The sequence below is a fragment of the Fukomys damarensis genome, unplaced genomic scaffold, assembly GCF_012274545.1.
Source record: "Fukomys damarensis isolate Sample0158 unplaced genomic scaffold, DMR_v1.0_HiC HiC_scaffold_4, whole genome shotgun sequence".
NCBI classification, from domain to species: Eukaryota; Metazoa; Chordata; class Mammalia; order Rodentia; family Bathyergidae; genus Fukomys; species Fukomys damarensis.
The window spans coordinates 11688610-11712814 of record NW_022900916.1 but is presented as its reverse complement, the minus strand read 5'-3'; the positions used below and the strand labels follow the sequence as shown (position 1 = coordinate 11712814).

Genomic DNA, 24205 nt, shown 5'->3' with positions numbered 1-24205 from the left:
TTTCTAGGTACCTTCTCAAAAGAATTAAATACCAATGTTTATAGTTTATAGCAGCACAATTCACAATAGCAAAATCTTTTTTTTTGTACCAGGGATCAAACTGAGGACCTTCTGCTTTCGAGGCAGGTGGTGGCACCACTAAGCTAAATCCCCAGCCCTATAATAGCTAAATCTTGAAAGTGAGCTGTGTCCATTAACAGATGAATAAATAAAGAAAATGTAGTGGTACAATGCAGTACTACCCTGCCATAAAGAAAGATAACTTGAGTCATTTGCACCTTGTAGACCATAGGTAAAGTGAAATAAATCAGACACGCAAGCTTCAATATCACATGGCTTGAGAAACCCGAAGGAAGTATAAATAATTTAAAGAGCAAAATAAAAGACAGACAATAGAAAATAGAAAGACAGATCTTTGGCAAATGGGAAAGCAACCAAGAAAGAGGAAGAGGAAATGAATTAAGATGTGTTATATACTTGTAAAAAAATAAATGTTTTTTTCACTGCCTAGTGAATAGTGTATCTGCAACTCATATACACAAAACATTTTTCTGTGGCTGAGTATTTGCTATGAAGTATATTATAACTAGCTAATATACTTCATGATTAAGCTATTATACTGGGAAATTACTAGTCATCTGGCTGTTGTCATTGCCCTGCTGTTTTCACAATTATACATTAACAAACTTGCAGATTTGCAAGCGAGTCAGAGTAGCCCACCTGGTAATGTATCCTATGCCTACAAAAACTACCAGTATAAATTAATTGCACATAAAGTAGTGGCATCTACTACTAATGGTGTCTTTTGCCCTGTTTTGTTATATTACAGCTGCCATGAAAAGAATTACCAGGAGAGCAGGGGTTTTAGCTCAGGGCTCCACTGCCTCCTTGCAAACACAAGGTCCTGAGTTCAATCCCGGGTACCAAAAATAAAATAAAATATTAACTTTAAAATTAGAAATGAGTAAACAAAAAAAAATCACAAGAATTATCAGGAGAATACTGAGTTATCTGAACAATTCCTGTTCTGACTTAATATATTAACTTTGAATATTATTTATAACCTGACTGAATTAGCTGTTTTTAAAACTAGGATTACTTCAACTTATTTCTTAAAAAGCAAAGTGATACAAAGTATGAATATTTCAAAATAATTTCTAATTAGCAAGCACAAGGGAGAGACCACCTAAGGACAGGTAGCATAAACGAACTCTTTCTTTAGCTAGCTGACACCAAAATGTTTCCCACTGATTCTTTTTTTCTTTTCAGCCCTGTAAAACCATTTCAGCAAAAGGATGACCATACCTGGTTCCCATCGATGGTGTAATCATGCTTAGTGGCATATACTTTCCCCACAGATACTGCAATCGCGTACGCCACTACAGCGATGGAAAACGATGCAGTCAGCATCTCAGAAAACATAGCCACAGGTGGAAGTATAGGAGGCAAAAACCTAGTGAGTTTTTAAATAAAAAATACTGTAAAGATTTAATGATTCTTTTTTCCCCACGTCACTGTTATATCCACTCAGCTACATGTTAGACATAAAAGAACATGATACAAGAGGGGAAAAAAAGTATGTCAGAGGCCTGAATGGCAGCATCTGCTATGACCCTCTTTCATCTGAAGTTGGTGATATTTCTAAAATAAATCTGTTGTCATTCATTCTATAAGGCCATACACATTAGGATTTCTCCTTACAGAGTTTCACTCTAACTTGAACTTAAAAAATAACCTAGCCATTAATGAGGTTTACTTTGTATGAAAACATGTCAGTTCTTTTTTTTTTTTTTGGTACTGGGGACTGAACTCGTGTACTTGCACTTGCAAGGCAGGCCACTGAACTGCTGAGCTAAATCCTCTGCCCCTACATGTCAGATCTGCTAAAGACACAAAGAACACATACTAATGCTAAAAGAGCTCAGTGGAAAGTTAAGAGCCATAACATTTAAAATCTTCTTGAGGCCAAAAATGATTAACTTTGTTTCATTAGCACAGTGCTCCATAGTGACTAAAATACCCTGATGATTGTGTGGTCAAATAATTATTGTTTGACAAAACCAGAGCTTCTCTGGCTTATTAAAGAAATAAGCCAGTCATAGTGGCACATGCCTGTAATCAAAGCACTTGGAAGGCTGAGATAGGAGGATTGCTGTGAGTTCAAGGCCACCCTGAACTACATAGTGGGTTCAAAGCCAGCCTGAACCACATAGCAAGACCTGTCTCAAAAAAAAAAAAAAACAATAAAAACAATACAGAAGAAACTAACATAAGTTTATAATCATGGTAGTGTCCCAAAATATGAAAATTTGAGACATAGCCTTGCTGACTTTTCATATGGTATAATCCCAGAGATCCCCAGCCATAAAAAAAACAAAAAACAAAAACAAACTCCCAACTACTTCATTTATGGTTGCATAGTAAAATTCTTAGAGAAAACCATAGAAAACTTTAGCACAACTAGTAGCAAGCATCCTAGACAATGTTGAGAATACTTTTTTCATTTTGTTAATAAGAGAACAGAGTCTTAGAAAGGTGATTTGCCTGAAGCCATTTAGTAGGTCCAAAACTGAATGTTACATATTAGATAACTGTCTAGTTCCGTCTAGTTCTTGGGCTTTCTCCCCTCAAGTGGGAGGTGTTAATTTTCAGACTCCTTCACCCCTCAGATCCCGTCTTACCTTGGGTGTAGGCTCTATGATGGACCCCATCTGTAGGTAGACTGGGTGTTGGAACACTAACCCAGCACTCAAGAGTCTCAGTATCGTATCACCTCCTAGTCTGGATATGACCTTGGGCCTCACTTCTTAAAACTAGGCTCTAATTTTTTTCCCCAAGACCCAGTTAACCCTACTTCAGGTAACTGGGGCTAGTCAAGATAACTTTCCAGTCCTTCCAAGTGTTTCATTTTGATAGTCACCTAAAGCCCATTGCTTACCTCAATGCCTAATACTCCAAATAGTGCCTGATCCTTGATTATGTAGGTTAACAAAGTATAAACTGCAAAGACTTGAGATTAAAGGATCTTAATCACTCCATGAGTAATTTATGTCATGGGCGTATTATTTAAACCTACCAAGTCTCACTTCTTTAGCTGTCAAATGGGGACTGTGTACTCTTCGCATCGTATTAAATGAGATTATTACATGTATAAGTAACCAGTGCCTGCACACACAGCAGGCGCTCCGTCTATGCTGAGAATCCAAATCTGCCTTACTCCTGCCACCACCTGTACTGTCAATTAGTCACTCCAAGCCAACTGAGGCCCTGGCTGAGCATCTTCTAATAACCTCAGGGTAAACCTTTCTACTATTTCCTGACCTCTTTGGGGACATAATTTTCTCCAAATCCTACTCTCAGTGGGCCTCCTTGGCTTTAGTCCTTGACCTGACCATGAGATGACAATACCAGGAGCACAAAAGGTGGGGCATGGGAGTGAGTAGCTGAAAAAATGAGGATGGGAGGGGTGGACCTTGAAAGGCCAAAGAGCCCACAAAGGAGAATAGGTGTGCTGATCAGAATGCCAGCCTGTAATCTGGCAAGTGTGTCACTACTCTGGCTAAAGAGGGAGAGTGGCCTTTACAGAGCAGTCAGAGAAAAAAATCTGTGTTGATTCCCCCATCTGATATCCTATCCTGCTTTTCTTCCCTGTGTCATACTTTTGAATACAACTGCAAAGCCCATTACTTAAAAACAGTGTCAGGGAACATATCAGCGAAGGGATCTCTGGCACTGTGAGCAGAGGACCCTTTATCGATGTGCTGAGCAATGGGGCAGGAGGAAGTATAGGGACTGAAATTCAGAGGACAGAAAGTCCTTGTTATGGGTTAAAACAAACATGCGCACAAGCACACAGAACCATGATGACGGAAGGGTAAAAGAGGAGCCACACTGTGCTGAGGACTGGACACATGAAGAAGTGCAGGATAAGGATCAGTTACACAAGGAGAAGGACAGGATGTGACTGGCTCAATTAGAGGTTGCTGGTGAGAGAATGAGGGCCCTCCGGGGAGTGAGTCCTAGTGTCCTGACTAGATAGAAAGAGGTTGTACATTTTTACTAGGAAAGAAGGACATGGAGTCATAGTTTTTGGCTGTCCCAGGGGACATTGTTATTGGGGATCAAGCAATCCTAACTTGGTCTGGATCCTGAATAGGATGAAAGGAACCTTTTAACACAGCCTGATTGGAGGAGTGAAGCAGGTTGGATCAAAAGGTGGAATCTCACTGCCTCTCTTTGTCCTTTTACTTTCAAGGTACTGCCTTGCTCTCTTCCAATCTCTCCACACCACCCTTTCCTTATTGGGTCTGTTAATATCATTAGAGTTGTTTCTGTGCCACCAAGTGAGATCAGATAACAAAAGCCTTTCTTGTGGCTTGTTTATAACAGCACAGGCTTGGACATTTTATCCCTTCAACAAATATTTTCTGCGAGGTTACCTGTGAGGTAGGTACTGGCTAAGGGGACACAGCTGAGCAATACAAAACAGGGCCCAGCTCTTGGGGAGCTTCTAGTCCTCAAGGCCAGGCAGGTAAAGTAGATGACTCAAGTGACAAGCGGTCTGTCAGAGGATTCTACGCGATGAAACCTGAAGGTGAGAGGCTAGAAACCTGTACTTAGGGGGAGAGGGCCGGGTAGGTCAACTTAATGCAGCAGAAGTGAGTTCCTCAAAACAACAAATGGAATGTAGATTTATGGGCAGGGAATGTGCTACAGGCCACCTATAACTTGTTACATATTAGGAAGCCTAACAAAGGGGGTCTATGAAATATATTTTTATGTAACTGTTTATAACTCCTCAGTCTGTTATGATGAAAACTCCATTATTCAAGTAGTCACATTACATCTTTTATCTTTAAATTCCTCCCAGATTTATAATTCACTACCAAAACGTTGATCCTGTAATATAGTTTTTCAAATTGACTTGACCAGAAGAATCACATAAGGTATTTTTGAAAATAACTCTTAGGCCCCTCCTCTGGAGAGCACCACCAAATAGGTTTGGGGTGGGATCCTGGAGTCTGTATTAGAACAGGTCTTTTGATTCTAGCAAAAAAAAAAAAAAAGTAAATTTGAGAAACAGCAGGATGTAATTTAAGAACCATGTAGCTGATTGTCATTTTTCAAATGTTTTGGACCTGATATTAGAATTGTAAGATTGATCAAATGGAAGGCAGTTGGTTTCCTATGTGCACTAGGAATGAGCTTGCCTGAGGAATTTCTATTAAGGACATGAAAAAATAAAGACCAGTGCAGGCCTCTCCACTGTTATGAAAGGAGGGAAAACTAGTACTTATTGGTTAACAGCAAGTCTATTACAAATAGTATCAGTTAATCTTACAAGCGAAATTCCTTTTAACCCCATATGATGACATTAGTGTAAGGCACTGTGTCCACACTGCACACTTTATGAGAGCTCTCCCTGGCAGTTCACAAGCTTGAGGTGAGGTTTTGGCTGCTGAATTATCCCCTATAGGAGAACTTCCCCAGGACCACACAACTGGACTGACAGAGCTGGGATCTCGGTCTTTTGTGCTTCTAATCCACCAAAGTACTAAATATATAAAAACCCCAATTGAAGATGATGCAAATTATGTACAGGTACAAAAAGGCATAATTATTGTCTTATCTAAATGGTGAAGATTTAGGCCAGATGGTCCTGCTTCCTTAAGTAGGTTGTTCATGGCACAGTGTTACCAATCATGACTGCATATATGTTATATTACAATTATACTTTCCAATTTAAATTAATAGTCTGGTGTTAAATGTACACTTCCTGCCACATTTTGGGAAAATGAAGGAAATAGAGCTCATAGGAGCTACTTTTAAATAAATGGCTTGAACTTTATCTACACACATATAGTGCCTGTGTGATGCTTTGCACAAATGGGTGTTTAAGGTCACATGCAAATGAGACTACTGAAGGAGCACCGGTGAAGTGAAGCTTGTAATAAAATACATTCATTAATACAAAGGACTGGGTTAATATATTAGTATTCTAAGAGGAACACCATACTCACCCACTTGGGATGGATTTAACAATGCCAGCATTGTAATTTTTTTCCAAGTTGGCTCCATATGAAATGGCAGTGGCAACTATTGTCTGAATAAAATAAAGAAGCTGTAAAACAAACTCCACTGGGTTTATTTGGTATTTTGTTTCATGGTGCTGGGAATTAAACTAGGCTGTATATAAGCTAGGCAAGCACTGTACCACTGACCAGCATTCCAGCCCCAAACTCCACTGGCTTTAATAATTCCTGCTTGTCAAACTGTTCTTTTGGGGGGGACCAGGAATCGAACTCGGGACTTTGAGCTTGCAAAGCAGGCAGCGACACTACTGAGCAAAATCCCTGGCCCTTGTCAACCTTGTTAACTCTAAATTGTCCCAACTATATATTCTACTTACCACAATTACTTCTATGGGAATAGGGACTGGGATTTTGTGTTTAAATCGATCATTTAATTCCTTAACTGCCATACAGATGATGATGGTAAGTAATCCAGCAATGAAATCTGCAAGATTGGTATTACCAATATTTTGAAAAATCTCAATCAGAGTCTGTAAAGAGAAAATAGTTTTATATACTTCCTGCTACACAGACTTGCACACACAGTCAATTCTTCATGAATCTTCCCATGTGAAAAATCACATCCACATCAAACAAATAAGAGTTTAATGTAAAATCATAAAAATGTGAGATTTTTAAACATACATAGTCTCCGCACTATATATTATGTATATAAAGCCACTACTGGTAGTTTACTTGGAGAAGTAAAACTCTGAGTTATTTCTATATTCTTATTTTTGCTTTTCTGTATTTTTATAATAAAAACGAACTTTGCAAAGAAAGAAGTCATAATATGTTGTCTTTTACTTGCAGAAAAGCTTTAGCAGCTTGTATCTCAAAATAGCTTTATAGATGCAATTAAACTGGCCTTTCACCATTTAAGTAGTGTTGAGACTAAAACGTGACAAACCAAAAAGTCCTAATCATTTTTTTGGTCTGGATTAGCCAGCATCTTAAGTAATGCCCTTCCCTATATCCGAATGGTGCAGATAATAATAGAAGGATTTATCAAATGTTTCATATGTAGATGATATAGGTCGAAGGGCACTGATTCATTCTTTGTGGCAAAGAAAAACTATTGAATTGATATCTAGGCCAAGTACAAATCTCCAAATTTATTTGGTACCTAGTTCAAACTTGAACTAAGATAATAACTAAGTAATTATTTCCAAGTGGGCAGAGAAGCCAGCTCAAGAGGAACAAGTTTGTTTTGTAAATATGAAACTTCCAGGAATCAAGGGTGCTCTTCAAAGAAACTGGCAGGGGGAAATCCCAGGGAAGAACACTGATGTCTTTGTCATAGTGCAGTATTGACCTCTGTCCTGTATAGGTCATGACTTATGAAGGCCTCCTGCAATTCTCTGAGATGGCGATCTCCCAGGGAAGGTTGCTTTTCTTAAGATAAAGGAATAGAGTGGGGACAAGGGGAAAAAATGAGAACCAAGACCTGGCATGTAGAGGTACAAGATCCCAGTAGTGAATGTAACTACAGTCTACCTAGAATGTACCAATAAACTCAATTTAAAATTTAAAAAAATGTTAAAGGAATAGAGCATCTTATGGTTTACAATATGTATCAGGTTTATTTTTACCGGTAAGTAAAATCCTTAAAATAATTATAGTGACAATCTGGTAATAATTATACAATGAACATTAAATAATCTAGGAATAATTTCCCAGCAACCTTGACTCTCTGGAGCACATTTGGAAGTAAAGGAATGGGGGAATATTGTGCAAGCAAAATGCATTTACCCAAGTGTCTGAACTGTTTAATTTATAGGAAGCCTCTGGGACTTTTACTCAAAGTGTATTTTTGCTCTTACTTTAAACCCAGTACTACAAGTTAACTTTGTCAGTTTTCTAGCCACTGACAATTGTTAGAGGCAGCTTCACTGAAGATGAAAAAGATGACAGCCAGGTGAAAAAGGAAATGAGAAAACTGCCACAAGAAGACACATAGCAAGCAGGTAGGGCTTCTAACCCAGGAGAACACAGCCCTACTACCTACCTCAGAGGTTTGAAGGCCGCCATTGCTTTGGGGCCCTTTGCATAACTTCCTAAAGAGGACCCTCATTAATTTATGAGCTAGGTATAATATTTTGATTAATGAAAGGGTTACTTTCCAGCTCAAGAGGGAAAAAAATCAAGACTTAAAAGACATTTGGACTAATACCAATCATAAAAAAACATTTTCACCTTACATAAATCACTACAGGATTCCCATTTAATCTATGAGAGTCACTTAGATCTTTGAATAAAAAAGCGCCTCTGGTGTATTAAAAAGGTAGTATGAACTGCAAAAAAGCCTAGTTTATGCTAACAATTGCATTAAATAATGCCCGAGTACATGTATTGTCTGTATATTGAATAATATTTCAAGATTTCTTATGAAAAGCTCTATGTACATTTAATGTATTAGAAATAAAACTCAACTATATAAACTGAGCTACATTGTACTCAAAGATAGAGAAGACTAAGAATACATTAAATAGTATTTCTAATTGAATGCACTGTCAAAATACTAAAATATGAATAATACGATTCTGTATTATAGTTTAGTATTCTAAACATAGTTCAATTCATGATAATGAAGTTTTCAGTAATGAGTATTTTACTATATTTTCTATCATTTTGGGAGAATTTCCCAGCCGTTTTATTTAGATAATTCTCTAGCATCTTATTATAACCACTTTCAAGCAAACAGCAAAATTTAAAGAATTTTTCAGTAAACATCTATCTCTATACCCATTATCTAGACTTTACCATCTACCTTTTTCTACTCTGTATCTATATGTCTTAGATAATCATCTTGCCCGGCATTAACCTGAGTATATGAAGCCAAAAAGAAAAAGTTGTACCAGCATTGTACAAAATGTGGTCAAAACAGTAAAAGATACATCACCATGAATCCCCTTCCTTTGAGCACACTTATCCCTGTCATTCTTGCCCCTTTCTGAAGCAGTTCTAGAAGTCCCTTTTCATGAATGTCTTTAGGAGGTGTGACCAAAAATATAGTCAGTGCTGCTGCTGAGTGCCATCCAATCTAGGAGCAGGCTCAGAAAAGCATTATGGTGTGTCTTCACCCACTGGCTTCACCAAATCTAGCACCATGTGACTTCTGGCTCTTCCCCCAAATCAAAATGACCATGAAAAATAAAAGTATTAAATCAGTTCAAGACATCAAGGCAGCCACAGTACACGACTAATTAAACATAAAAGAGGACTTCCAGAACTGCTTTAGAAAATGGCAAAACACTGGGCATGGTGGCACACACCTGTAATCCCAGCATTTGGGAAGCTGAGGCAGGAGGATCACAGCAAGTTCAAGGCCAGCCTGAACTACATAGTGAATTAAAGGCCAGCATGAACAGCAAAGTGAGACTCTGTCAAAAAAAAAAGAAGAAGAAGAAGAAAGAAAGAGGCAAGAACGATGGGATAGTGTATTTGAAATGAGTGGAAATATTTTGAGAGGGATTAGTGCCAGTGTGCCTTTTAATGTAATTTTTTTTTAAGTTTAAACATTCACTGTATTTTTCAAGCATACCTCATTTATAAGGAAAATTACTGGTTAGCTTTTGGAGCTGAATTTACTTTAGTTTATCTTATCTCCACAAAGATAACAAACCCTCATAATTGCCTCTTGCTATTAGGCATTTCCGGCTATCAGATATGTATATATAGATTGCCTTTGAAGTGGTACTTTATTATCACGATATAAATTTAACATTTGAACTAAGTTCTAAATTCTGAGTCTGATCAAGCTAAGCTTCAAAATGCTCACTTTTGGGCAGAACCTTTCAGTGTAGTCTTTTTGCTCATTAGGGGGAGAAATGGAGCAGGCTGCATCAGTTTAGAAAGCAAGCAAAGAGGGCTCCCCTTGTCTATTGAGACAAACCACTAAGTTGAACTGCAGGAAAACAAGCACTCCTAAGAGAACTATAGGATTTACTTAAATAATTGAGCACTATCTGGTAGCATCCAGAGTATTACAGTATTAATTTTAAATTACTGTCCGCATCCTGTCATTCTTCCTTCTAAACCCAGCACCTTTGCCACTTGTGAATTCGTTTTTTTTTTTCTTTCACCCCTATACTGTAGTTTCTCCTATAATACTTTGTATTCATTACTTCCATTCATCTATACTTCTTTGGAGGAGGGGGTTAGGACAAACCAAAGTAGAGCCTTACAACAAAAACAATGTTATAAGTTGTGAATGATGTTGTAGTAAGTTAACTATATTCCAGACAAAATATTTTACAGTCTTGCTTGGAGGAGTTCACTACTAATCTCATTTATTGAAGGATTCTTTGAGAATGATTGCAATAGTAATGCCATACACAAAACTGCTTCAGGGACCAACTGGCTCTTTGAACCCTTATACATTCATTTAGAGATGGGCCCATTCTTTCTTTTCAGAACAGCAAGTTTATATTTAGTACCTCTTAGAGATAACTGAGATACCTCTATGGAACTTGGCTAGCTTGTGAGGGATTTCTTGCAAAATTGTAGGACAGTAGGTTCATCACTTATAACAAATGAACCACTTTGGTGCGATACGGGATGTTGATAGTGGTGGAAGCCTGGGGTGGAGGACATTAGGCATGGGAACTCTGTACTTTCTGCCCAATTTTTCCATGAGACTAAAACTTCTCTAAGAAGATTAAGTCCACTAAAAAGGCTATGGCACATGCTAAATGGAGACCTGAAGAATAACATTCAACAGGAAATAAGTCATATACTGATTGGTTTAGAAACTATTTGACTTGATTTGGTGGCTCCTGGTCTCCTTTGTCCCTGTCAAATTGGGATCGTTTGCAGCACATTTTTTCTTAAAGAGTCCTATGAGACCAGAAGAACTATTTCCCCTGTTCTGCAGAGATCCAGCAATGGCTGGCATCCCAGATCAGGTGTGGGCCCAGACCTCCTATGACCTGGGTAGCTGCAGACCTAGCAATGTTTGCACAAGGAGGTGAGCACACTCAGTAAGGAATGTGTTGAGGGGGTTGAATAGGGAGAAAACAGTGCTGGCACATTTGGTTGCTATTCAATAAGTATTTATCAAGTAGGTGAGCCTAGTGAATGAGAATGAAAGAATAAATGAATAACTGATGGAGAAAGCATACCACAAGTAAAAGCAAGATGTGTTAGAGGCTACAAAAAGGACCACGCCTGTCAGAATAAGGAAGTCTGACCATCTCAAAAAGAACCGAGGATTTGGTAAGAGAGAAAAGCAATAATGAGTAAAATAATGTTGAATCACAAAATGCCTGTGTTAATGGGTGTGGGGTCTCTGGGAAGTACACACTAAGGTCAGGGGGTTAGTCATCCATGATAATGAAAATAATAGTAAACCACGTTCTTACTATGTACCCGACATTGTGCTTAGTGATTAACACGAATTTTCTCTTTTTAATTCTCACAACTCTAAGAAGTAGCTACTACTATTGACCCTATTTTACAGTTGAGGACATAAAGGCTTAGGGATGTTGATTGTAACGTGCCTAAGGTCACAAGGTGGTGAGTGGTGGAACCAAGACTCTAGCTCAAGTCTGTTGAAGTTCAAAATCAGTCCATATCTTAATCGCCCTGTTACTGTTGTCCTCTATTTCCACTGCTTAGAGTAGTGTCTTGTCTGTGGTAGGCACACAGCAATATTTATTGAATGGATGGGGTAATGTGGGCTTATGCCACTGTTATGAAATTGAGCAGATTTCTGAGTCTCACTCTTTGATATGTATGCATGGCCTTACATTGTTTTAGAAGCTAGTAGTTGGGTAAAAGACTCAGACTCCATTCTTATAATTTGTTTGTTTTCGTCTTTTGAGACAGTGTCTCACTATGTAGTCCAGACTGGCCTTGAACTCAGTCTTCCTGCCTCGGCCTCCTTAGTGCTGAGATTATAGGTGTGTGCCACCACACCCAGCAGGTGTATTATTTTTTCATAGTATCATTCCCTCCAAGCTAAAGCAACATTGTGTTACTATTATTACCATTATGCAAGCATCAGTAACACACTTCCTATAGAACATATTTAGATCCAAGAACTCCTTCCAATCAAATTAGTGTGATCCATAGCCTTCTTTTGCATCTCTCTTGCAATTTGATATTCTCTGAATCTAATGTTCCTTCTCATTTATAATTGCAGAGACGTGCATTATATATTTTATGGACTCTTATAATTTGAAAGGGGTTGAGAGATACATTTCCAACCATGTCATTTTAAAAACAAGAAAGAATGAAAAGAAGGCCTAAAATAATAATTTCAAAACAATAACTTTTTTACTTGTTATGCCAGCCCCTGGATGGAGAGCTTCTCATCTGTTATTGTTTAACAATTCCACCAAAGTAGATGGTATTAGCAACCCTGTTCTGCAGAGTAGGAAACTGAGGTGTATTGATTTGCTCAGACAGCTAGTAAACAGTACAGTCACAATTTGAGTTCAGGTCCACCCAGCTCCAAAACTGAATTTCCAGCCACTGCCCTACACAAGAAAGTGTCCAAGTTCATTTAGCTGATCAGGGCAAAGCCAAGACTGGCCAAGTCTGCTGCATCCCAGACCTGTTTTTATACTGCTATAACACTTTCTTTTCATTCATTTAAGTGCAGTAACATTTCTGAAACCATTTACCAGCTGAGGACAATGATTTGCAAAATCTGCCTTCTTCAATGTTACTCCAGATTCAACTGCTCCTTTCACTGGCTCTCAACATGTGCCTGGGGAACATAGATTCTCCAGGCTCAAGCTTAAGAGAGAAAGAACATTGCCCCTCCCTGGAATAAGAGGTGACACTCACATAGATAATGGAGAGGACTCCATTATAGTTTTTGGTTGAAACGTTGAGGACAATCTTTAGCTGTGAGACCAGCACTTGGAAGGCAGCAGCTGTTGTGAATCCACCAACCAAAGGATCTGCCAAGTACCTCACTATGAATCCAGTCTGCAGACTTCCAAACACAAGCTAGGATAAGAAGGAGGGAGGGGAAAAATAAATTTTTGCCTTAGAGAAGAGCCAACTCTGGAAATATTAATGAATTAAGCCTAATACCAATTAAAGCACTTAACAGCTGGCTTGCACTGCAAAAATACTTGGAAAAATTCTGTATTTTTAATGTCCTACCTCTTCCCTCCTCTCCATCCCTTTAAAATTTAAAAGCAAAAATCATATCACTTATTTCTGCAGTGTCCCTTCTTTCACCCTCAATTGAATCATTCATGTTTTTTTTTTTTCCTCTCTCTCTGACTTCTTTGATGACAAGTGAACCTAGATATGTGAGGTCTTGCAGACTCTTCTGGTATCTGATCTAAAATAATCTAAGTTAGAAAATAACTGAAGTTCAGGAAATTAATTTGTTTTGCTTTTATGTAAACTTTCAAGTCCGCGTGTGTCAAAATTAATTATTTCAAATCAAAATCACACTGATCTATATTTTATGTATAAGTCTATTACCTGTATAATTCCAACCAAAAGCGTAAGAGTGCTTGCAGTTAATACTCTTGCTGCATCTCTGGCCTCAGTGTTTATGGTGTTTAGCATGGTTGTATTCAGTGCACTTCCATTACTGCTGGGAGTGATAAAACGTTCATCGGGGGCCATGCTTAGAACAACAGATCCCACCATTAAACTGACCACAGGGAAAGGTCCTGAGGAAAAAAACCAGTTCATCAATTATTCCTATGCTCTATATGACCCTCATGTGCACGAGGAAAGGAAGCAGCTGTGGGTGTTGTTGGCAAAGGTTTCCTAGTAGAGACAGCACGTAAATTGAACTCTTATTCTTTCCACCTAAGTTTTATTCTGTACAATCTCATTCATTTCTTAGAGCATCTGATATCCTGTTCTCTGGGTCTAAGTAGCTTGATTGGTACCATAGGGTCCAAATTAGCAAAGAGAGTGTGATTTCTCTTTTTCTCTTTGCAAGACAAATGATTGGCTTATGTCAAATGTCAGTCTGTAAGATCTATGCTTTTAAAAGTTCTAATTTATTTCAGCCACTGCCCCATCCACTACTGATGTTTTTACCAGTGATGGTGATGATAGTGATCATATCCTTTGATCGTGGAAAAGTTTATGGTTAGGAAGACTCAGTACCTACTAACCTGGAATGTTTACATGTAGAGAATACCAAAGAGAAAAATTAACTACTATATTGCTCTCCTAGTTAAGCATTTGATAGTAATTGGTCTCTAAGATGAGGAAGCTCTTTCTTTCAATAACCCGTCTCTGATCTACAAAGCTAGAGAGCTAAATACTGGGATGATACAGTGAGGCAGAGGGACATGGACTAAGAGGAGAGTGGATGACTATATTTGTTTTAAAATCATCCAGGTAGACACGTCTAGTTAACAAGGATAAATGTCTGGTATAAATGACAAAATGGCACAAAATAGTGTTAAAACATTTATTTACTAGCACCTTTAGCAAAAGAAGACTTAAAATTTAGGAATGATAGGAAAATCTATTTTTTTGATCCATACCAAGAGGCCACACTTGGTTTCTAAATTGTTTTGCCATTCCTCAAATATTAGTGACTTAAGTATACACCCTTAGCCAGGCATAGTGACATAGGTGTAATCCTAGTTACTTCAGAGGCAGGGGGCAGGAATACAAGTTCAAGGCCAGCCTGGGTGACTTAGCAAGACCTTGTCTGAAAATAAAAAAAAAAAAGGACTTGGGATGTAGCTCAGTGGTAGAAAACATATAGGTTTGATCTCCAGTAGCGCACACACACCCACACATACATACACATCTACTCTTAATAAACTAATGATTGTATATTTGATGGTGGGTTCAAAGACCTTGTACAAATTTTTACCCTGTTACTTTATATTTTGGAAGAGAAAACTTTCTAATATGGGGGTCACGTTTATTACATTTTTTAAAATCACCTATGCTAAAATCTGGAGGTAGGCTCTATTTTGTAGTCTTTCAGTTTTGTACTCTCCATTAAAGCAGAGTCCTATATAAAGCTAACTACTATCATTGAATAGGAAAAGTAGACAAAGCTGAAGCCTGATTTCCCTGGAAAACATTAACAAAGCCATGAAAGCATGCTGTACATAATGTAGCAGAAAAACTTTAAAAATGAACAGATAGAATTATAAAATATGCTTATAATTACCAACTGAGATGTGCCTTGATGTTCCAAAGATAAAGTATGTCAGGATAGGAAAAAAGGCAGAGTAGAGACCATATTCAATAGGAACTGCAGCTAGCAGAGCATACGCCATTCCTGAAAGTATATAAAAATGATTATGTTCACAAACCAAAGCTTTGTTTTATTTGTACTGCACACAAAAAAAACTTCTCTTGGATACCCTTGGTTTGTGAATACCACACTTCAGCCTGGCCTGATTGATTTCTTCATCTTACATAAAGACTGTGGCTATGCAGACTGCAGCTAAGTCAGTTGGGATAAACATTGCATGGCTGCGTGTTGATTCCACTGATCAGTAAACTGGTCATCAACTGATTGTATCAGCGGGGAAAACAACTTAGTGCGAGGTTTATTAGCAACTTGGTCAATTCAGTCCAAAGGCTCAAACCAGTTTTGCACCTGAACAGTTTGGTCTGAGTTCAGGTTTCCTCTGTGTTCTGAGACTCAAAGTCAGTTTGGCACTTGCCCCTTCTCCTTTCCTGTTGAGGAAGAGAAGTTAGATACAAAGCAAGAAAAAATATGACAAACATACTTAGCAACAAGCAGGACAACTCTGTCCTGGTGGAGACCAACTCTCCCAGTGGACGACCCTGGCAGCCTCTGCACTGTGCAAGTCAGGCTATAGAACATCAGCATGTCAGTGTATTTGTACATAGGTGCTAGGAGAGGATTTGCCTTGGTTAAATACTTAGGCAGTCAACACTCTTAACACATCTCAGCTCTTCAACGTCACTCCAGTGAGAAAAAGATCAAGCTTTATAAGCCTTGTGCCATTAGTAAAGGACTATACTTATAACAGTCTTGACTTGGCCTACAGACATTCAAAATTATTTACTGAATTAATGTCCTCAAATAAGGAAGTGGTTGGCTAAATTATACTCCATCCATTCTAATTCTATGTTGCTGATTTTTCTTGGAGTAGGTAATTTATAGAATGCAATTGATGTGACAGTAACATGGGGAGATGTGAAGTAAAAAATTTTAAAGTAAAAATATAAAGATTAAAAAGTGATCAGTATACATGCTCCCATTTTTATAAAAGTAAACATTATGCTGTACACATTTAGAAATCTGGGAATATTTCTAATATAATATGAAGTAATTCTGATGTACAAAAAGACAATGAATAATAAATAGGGTGAACATCCATGTATCCACAATCCAGTTTAAGAAATTATTGTCAGCACAGTTGAAATTCTGTGTATCCTCTTCCTGTTATAACCTCTTACCTCCCTCTGCCTGCACAATCCTGAATTTGATGTTTATTCCCAGACATTTTGTATACTCTTTATATAGATCTGCATCTATGTATCTAGTAGGATATTTACTAAACTATGAACAGATTATCTATATGGCAGGATTGGATGAGATTTCTACTTTGTAGAGGAGATACTTTTCTTATGCTCCTTATGTGTATTTCCTAGTTTTTACAGTGAACATTAATTCATGCAAAAACTATTGATTTTGCACCAACTACGTGCCAGGTACTGTTAAAAGTCTCTTCCCTCATGGAATTTGCATTTTTGGGCCAGGGATTTAGCTCAGTGGCATTGCACCTGCCCTCACAAGCACAAGGTCCTGAGTTCGATCCCTGGTATCAAAAAAAAAAAAAAATTTGCATTCTAGAAAATCTTAGCATAGGTGCAAATGTTTTGATATTTAAATTACAACAAGGATTTTGGTTCAGACACCTGTTTGCAGAAAAGCATGATGGGAAAAAATACTTCCTGACTTGAATGTTCCTTTTTAAATGTGAATTTTTATTTCTTTTTAATTATTTTAAAATACTGAAACCTTTTTCTTGATCTTAAAGATCATGTAAATTGGGGTAGGGGAGGGAGGAAAGGTGAGTGAGTCTGTAAGGATAATGACATAATCAATGACTGAAACCATTTTCCCATCATTCTTTGTTCAGAGCAATCTCTGTACCCTTTAAGAATCCATCTTTTTCTTTTCAAACCCTGGCCCTTCACTTGAAAGATGTTATTGTATGAAAAGTTCCACAGGTCAGTAAATTTATAGGAAAATGAGTATTTGGCCCAAAAGAGGAAAAATAATCAAGATTTTATGGCTTTTAGTTTTTTCTTTTGTAATTGTGTAAAAAAAATGGGGAAAAACATAAAAAGCAGAATTTTAATGTGAAAACATTTTTTTCTATAATCATTAGTTTTAGAGGCATTGTTTGTTTAGTCTGTGTGCAGTCCATTTCCCACATCTTTCATCAAATATCTTCTATTTTTATCATGAATTCCCTTTTAATCAAGGGTAGGCTATTTAAAATGAATTCCTACAACTTAATGGAAAAAAATTACAAAGAATTGCAATAATCAGTAGTCCTGGGAACATGGAACAGAACAAAATGCTGATTCAACAAAGGAAAAACAAGAAAAGAAGGAGCAAAGAATGAACGCACAGCCTGTTTCCTATGGACACTTTCCAAGTCCTTCTCAAACTTCATTTCCCTAAAAAGGGCTCTGCAGTCCTTCATGTGCCTGGAAGATGGAGACTTTTTCAGTTTTCCTATGGACTGTTTAGGGACAACTGCTACTTAAGTGATACTGTAATAATCTTTATTACAAAGGAGCTTGATACGACTATTTTGAAATCATACAGTTTGCAAAGAAACCTAAACCACTGATGTAAATTGTAGAATCTCAGTGTTGCTATCTGTCGGGTTTAGGACCGGCCATACACTGATAAAACAGGTGCTACCAGACATTCAAAAACATCCACAAGGCAAGGTCTTTGCTGGCTGAGAACACAGCAAGAAGATGGGCCCACACCAGAACCTCTGCGAGACATCCTATCCTCAAGAACTAGGAGAAATAAATTTGTATTGTTTATTAAATAAAGCAGTACGTACATGTTAAAGATAGTAGATAACTGGCTTCCCGTTAGCTGTGAGTAAAGATGGAACTAAAAGGATTCCATGGATCTTCTGTTGCCCTAATAGGCATTTTTAAATAAAAAAATTTTAAAAGACCTCATTTTCCCTAGCAACTCTGGTTTCCTGGACACCTGAGCCTGTCATCTCCGATGAGTTTGTGATTAGGTCATGGAACTCACCATCCCTGAAAATGCAGTACCAAGTCTATGGAATTTCCCAAATACTCCCTTGATTCTGGTTCTCTGTCTCTGTCTGTCTGTCTCTCTCCCTTTTTCCCTGCCTCCCTCCCTATTTGCTTCATTCCTTCCTCCTTTTCTTCCTTTTATCTGGCAAAATTCCCACCTGGCAAAACAAAACATCCACCACCTTTCTGTGACAGCCTTTGGTCTTGGACCGAGCATTCTCCTGTAATGTGTGATCTGGAGCCCCACATAGGCCCTCAACATCGCCTGGGGAGCCAGCTCTATTCCCCAGCGATGTATCTCTCTTCTCTTTCTCTCTCTCTCACAACTATTCAGACCCATCCTCCTCTCCACTAAACTCAACTCAAGAGACGGATCTTAAACTTCAGTGAAAACAGAATCCACAAGAGATGCTCCCAGGTGGCTTTTCACCCAAAGTCCACACCTCTGCATCTGCACCTTCAGAGCAGTCATATTCCTTTGAAAATGGAGGGGATCTCTTTCTCTCCTGCTTCTGTCCTGGAACCCATCCACACTTGACCCTTTTCCTGACTTTGCTTCTAGAAGTTTCTCCTCTGCGTCTTGGACCACAACTCTCTCTCTCTTTCTGCCAGGTCATTCCTACCAGTTCACAATATGCTTGAGGGCAGTTAAAAGGAAAACAAATCCTCCTTCAGTGCACCTTCGTCCTTCCCTCCAAGTCGCCACAAAATTTCTTAAATGCGGTCTGTGTTCCTTCACATTCTCTACCCTCTGTTTTTTTGTACACTTCTCTCTTGGCTTTGGTTCCTTCATGCCTCTCATTGCTCTCTTTCTCCAACTTCTAAGCCCAATTTCTCTGGCTCGCTGTTCCCTCTCCTCATTTCTAAATTGCTTCTAAATACACCAGCCTCCTTGCCGTCCCCATTTGCCCTTCCTGCCTAGGTATCCACTCCTTTAAACATCACCTCTATTCCAGAGCCTCCCTGCTCTCCTTGACCTTCTTACAAGTAGTGGCTCCAACTTCTCTGCTTGGCAGGTCCACTTAACTGTCTCATATATACCTCAGACCTGATGTGCTCAAAGCTAAATTCTTGATTTTCCACCTCAGATCCCCTTGGCAGCCAGTCTTTGTCACTGTAGTACATGACATCGTCACCTACCCAGTTGCACAAGCCAGTAACCTTAGAATTGTCTGATTTTTGTTTGCACTCATCAGAATCTATCAGCGATTCTTGCTGCAAAATATATTGCAAATCTTGCAGATCTCTCCATGTCCTGCCTGTTCTGGTCCACGCTGCCACACTGTCTTCAAGGCTGGGTATCGGGAGGGACTGGGGTGCCTCCCTGGCTTCACCCTAATCTGGCTGGCCAGCCTTCTCTCCCCCTGTGTTCAACACTCGTCAGAATTCTTTCTGTTCCTCCCTGGAAAGTGCAATTCACTTTTTGTCCCAGGGCCTCTGATATTTACCTGGTGTGCTCTTCTTACTCTCATCACATGACTAGCTCATCATCTCTGTCTAAATTTCACCTCTTCAGCCTAGCTTTCCTTGGCCTTGGAATCTAAAACAGACCTTCTTCCCAAAGTAATTCTTGCAACAGCATATTTAACCCACAGCAATGAATATCACAATCTATAACCATTTTTCTATACTTATACTTATTTCACTCCTGTCTCTACCATTGGAAATGAGGTCAGTATTATATCTGTCCTTGTAGCAAATCACTGTATCCTCATGCTGAATACCTAGCATACAGAATTATCTATAAATATTTATGGCACAAACAGATGATAACCAAATGTACAAATGAGCTGGATTAACCTCCCAGCGTACAAGGATAACTTTGAAGATATAATGTTTCTGAAAAAATATACTAGCCATAAAGTAAGGAACTGTGTACAATGTACTAACTAAGATTGTAGCAATTAGCCTCTGGGTTCAAATCCCAGCTCTCCCACTTAGGAGCTTCATGATTTAGGCAAGATTTAATAGATTTCTCATCTATTGAAAAAAGAGATAATAATAGTACTTACCTTGTGGGGATGATGTGAGGATTAAAGGAGATGCCTGTCCAAACCCTTTGTATAGTGTCTAGTGCATGTTCAACAAAATTAATCCTAAGCTACCTCTGAGAACTAGGGCGACTTGGATCTGGAGTATAATTTTTCATATATATTCAGTCTTCTTCGCTAACTATTTATGGAGCCACTGATTGTATGCCAATCTCTGTGCTAAGTGCTTGCTAACCAAACATGAATTAAACATGTGCTCCTTCCCCAGGAGTCACAGGGCAGTGCCCCATCACAGCCCTTTGGTCTGCTGTGGACAGGGTGGCCCCTTCCTTCTGCGTCTTGTGCCTTCAGGACTGAGAACATGCTTCACCCTGTGGGGCCACAGAACATCCTTGTTCTCGGTGGGAATCTGCCTGGCCTGCTCTGAGTTCGCCAGCCAGATTTTAGCTCACAATATTGCTCAACATTTATTACTAACTCCTGAAATAGACTATTTTCAAGTCATGTTTCTATGCACATCCACATCCTCTCTACTTTCCATCACTTGGCAAGCTCAGACTTAACCATCAGGGAAATTCAGCGTTGACAACTCAACCCTGTTCCCAGTCCCCAAAGAGTGGGGTGAGCACACCTCACTGTCACTCCTTTAGCAGGCAGTGCTCTCCTTTGTGGGCATCCATTTCTCCACTGGACCAAGAGGCCTTGGACGGCAGCTGATGCATCTTAATTTTGCTAGTATATCTGGTGTCTGGCACATACTATGTACTCCATAGAATTACAATAAATAAGAAGGCTTTCTTCTATTTCCATGGTTTGGAAAGTTTGGACAATTGGGGAGAGGGGTCAGTGCAGAATCAACATTGAGGATGAAGGACAGAAGAGAATGCTCAGCTGCTACAAACCAGCTAAGTAACAGATTTCTAAGATGCTTGTGAATATGTTATGGAATAAATCCACTTTTCCAAAAGAACTCCATGTTGGGATATTTTCGAGGGTAAATAAGAGAGGAGGCAAAAAATACTAATATACAGTCTAGCTAAGATATTTTCTTCACTTTCCTTCAAACCAGTTTCATACTGCAGGTCAAGATTGATGTGTAAATGTGAATAATTTAATGACCTGAAATAATCAGTTTTTAAAAATATAAGCTGAACAGCCAGGCATGGAGCCACACCCTATAATCCCAGACTGAGACACATGGATCACAAGTTCAAGACCAGCCTGGGCAACTTTGTGAGGCCTGAAAGTAAAATTTAAAAAGGGCTTGGGTGGTCGGGGATTTAGCTCAGCAGTTTGGTAGCCTGCCTTGCAAGCGCAAAGCCTCTAGTTCAATCCCTGGTACCAAAAAATAAAAAATAAAATAAAAAAATAAAAAGGGCTTGGGAATGTAGCTTAGTGGAAGAGTGCTTCTTAGTATGCACAAGGCCCTGGGTTCAGTTCAAACCTCAGAATTGGGGGGCAGAAAAGCAAAACAATAGAGAGTCCCTCTTTTGTAGTGAGGATAACTTTAGTGACGGGTGCACAGATCATGATGCAGGATGTATTTCTTCCTGTGTATTATGGTCAGTAAATTCAGAATGCCACTGCTTGATATATGCCTCTAGGCTGGAGCCACACAGCTAGAGAAGCAGCAGCATTTCCCAGGAAGAGACATCCACAGAAGAGGAGAAAAGAAATGTATTCCTCTACCAAGAGGCTCCAGCAGGAAATGAAAGTCTTGAATGTGAACAAGCATTGGTACCAGTGGGAGGGGCATCATGAACTGCTGCTGAAGCCGGTAACTGTCAATCTCTGGAGCCAGCCAGCAAAGCCTTACCTTGCAGGGTACCCACTAGTCCAGTACTAACTCCTGAAATGACATCACTGAGCAGCCAGTCCTTGACTCGGTACTTGGGGAGCCAGTCCAGCACGGGCAGAAGACTCTTCACCATACCAAGGGTTCTCTTTCTTGAACAGCTATCAAAAGGCAAGAAAACTGCATTACCAGTCCAACTTCAGTCATAACCCACTGCAGATCACACAGATATGAGCTGAACCCTGCTGATGTTTATAATTATTTAGAAAAGAATAAAAATTTCATGGAAAATACTAACACCAAAGTGCTTACCACATTTTGCAAAGAACTGTAACCTTTTAAATGCATTATACTAGGAAACACAGGATTAAGTGTTCCCTCCCCCTGCTATCTTTTTAATCCTCTGAGAAAATATCCTACACAAGAACTCATTTTCTGGTCCAGTCGGAGAATGGTCAGTGTGGAGTCTCTATGTGGAGATTAATTTACAGACTTCTAACCCAGGCACCACCTTCTTCGTAAAGAAAAGTAAACACAGTGTATATTTTGGCAATACAAGCTTGGAGCCAGTGCCAACAAAATCTTAAATGACGAATGTATACCTTATATTTTGTTACTTAACAATTTTAAATTCAACAACCAAAGATAAAAGAAAAAATATCAGCAACATTATTTAACGTGTCATTTATGAGTCATTTAGAAATTTCAGTGATGACTCATTTTTTGATATTAAGGAAATATTTTTAGGAGAACAAAATGTGGTTGTATTTTTAAAAAGAGTCCTTAGACATACACTAAAGGTATACATAGCCTTTATCCACAGGCTTTGCAGTTGTGTATTCAACCAAGCACAGATCAAACATCATAGGGAAAATGTGTCTGTGCTGAACATGTATAATTTTTTTATGGTCCCTATTTCCTAAATAATATGACAGTTATTTGCATAGCACTTACATTGTATTAGGTATTATGAATAACATAAAGATGATTTAAACTGCACAGGAGAAAGTACAGGCATGGAGTCCTCCTGCACATGTAATCCCAGAACTCTGAGAGGCTGAGGCAGGAGGACTGCAAGTTAGTTCAATGCTCAGCCTGGGAAATTTAGGCAGAGCCTAAACCTAGGCAGAGCCTGTCCTAAACCAGTGAATGAATGGGCTGAGGATATAGCTTGGTGTGTAAGCCTTGGATTCAATACCTAGTACTACCAAATAAATAAATACACAAATAAAATACCAGGAGGATATGCACATATTAAATGCAAACATTAAGCCATTTTATAAAAGGGATTTGAATTTCCTGGGCTTGGGTACCCGCGGGGGTCCTGGAACCAACCCCCTTTGTAGATAAGGAGAGGACAGTAACAGACAAAAAGATGTAGGAGAGATTGGCTCCAAAGTAATACAGGAGGAGGCAGGTGGGTGGACGTAGGTGAAAGAAGATTGAGTTGTCCATTATTGAAGCTGGTCGATGAGCAAAAGCTCGAGGGCGGGTTCATTATATTTTGTATGTTTTAAATGTTGGATACTAAAAGGTTTTTTAAAACAAGAACGTCTGGCAGCCCGGTACCTGTTCCCGGTGACACTTCGGGTTTAGAGTCGCGGCGGCGCCCCCGGGGGTCTCCTTGCCTGGGGCTATGACCGCCGGCTCGCTCGTCGGAGCTCTGAATGGATCTCGAGAGACTGGCTCGAGAGTTTCGCGGACTCCTGGCCAAGTGTTGGGTTTACGCGTCATTTTCTCCTCTTCCCCGGTACTGGAGATGGAATCCAGGGCCATCGCCCTGAACTGCATCTCAGTACTTTTTACTTTTTTTTTTTTTTAATTTTGAGACCCGGTATCTCTAAACTGTTAAACTGCTCAGTCTAGGCTCGAGCTTGCGCCCCTCTTGCCTCTTGTCCCAGAGTCCTAGGATTACAGGGATCACCACAGATGCCTCTGACATCTTTCAGAGGAGCCCTCTTCTCTCTCCTTTCCCCAGCCGGGCCTTAAGAAGGCTCATAGAGACCCACTCCCTGCACTCCAGGCTTCCACAAGATGGGAAAAACAGAAGGGGCTCCGGGAACCCACTCTCCCCAGCGCTCTCCCCAGGGTCACCGTGCGTCCTGGCCCGAGACCCGAGG

The 24205-nt window shown here is 39.2% G+C and overlaps 1 protein-coding gene across 1 annotated transcript in view; it reads right to left on the bottom strand.

Annotated features, from left to right (window-relative positions):
• Nucleotides 1-23861, bottom strand: part of Slc26a4 (solute carrier family 26 member 4) — a 48500-nt gene extending 24639 nt beyond the window's left edge. Inside the window, exons 1-9 of the mRNA XM_033755908.1 lie at nucleotides 23655-23861; nucleotides 22398-22420; nucleotides 22107-22282; nucleotides 15193-15303; nucleotides 13521-13714; nucleotides 12867-13031; nucleotides 6410-6562; nucleotides 6021-6103; nucleotides 1306-1453 (exon numbers count right to left, since the gene is read on the bottom strand). Of these exons, the coding sequence (XP_033611799.1) occupies nucleotides 1306-1453; nucleotides 6021-6103; nucleotides 6410-6562; nucleotides 12867-13031; nucleotides 13521-13714; nucleotides 15193-15303; nucleotides 22107-22282; nucleotides 22398-22420; nucleotides 23655-23861 (1260 nt within the window). The remainder of the gene's footprint in view (nucleotides 1-1305; nucleotides 1454-6020; nucleotides 6104-6409; nucleotides 6563-12866; nucleotides 13032-13520; nucleotides 13715-15192; nucleotides 15304-22106; nucleotides 22283-22397; nucleotides 22421-23654) is intronic.
• Between the last annotated feature and the right edge of the window lie 344 nt (nucleotides 23862-24205).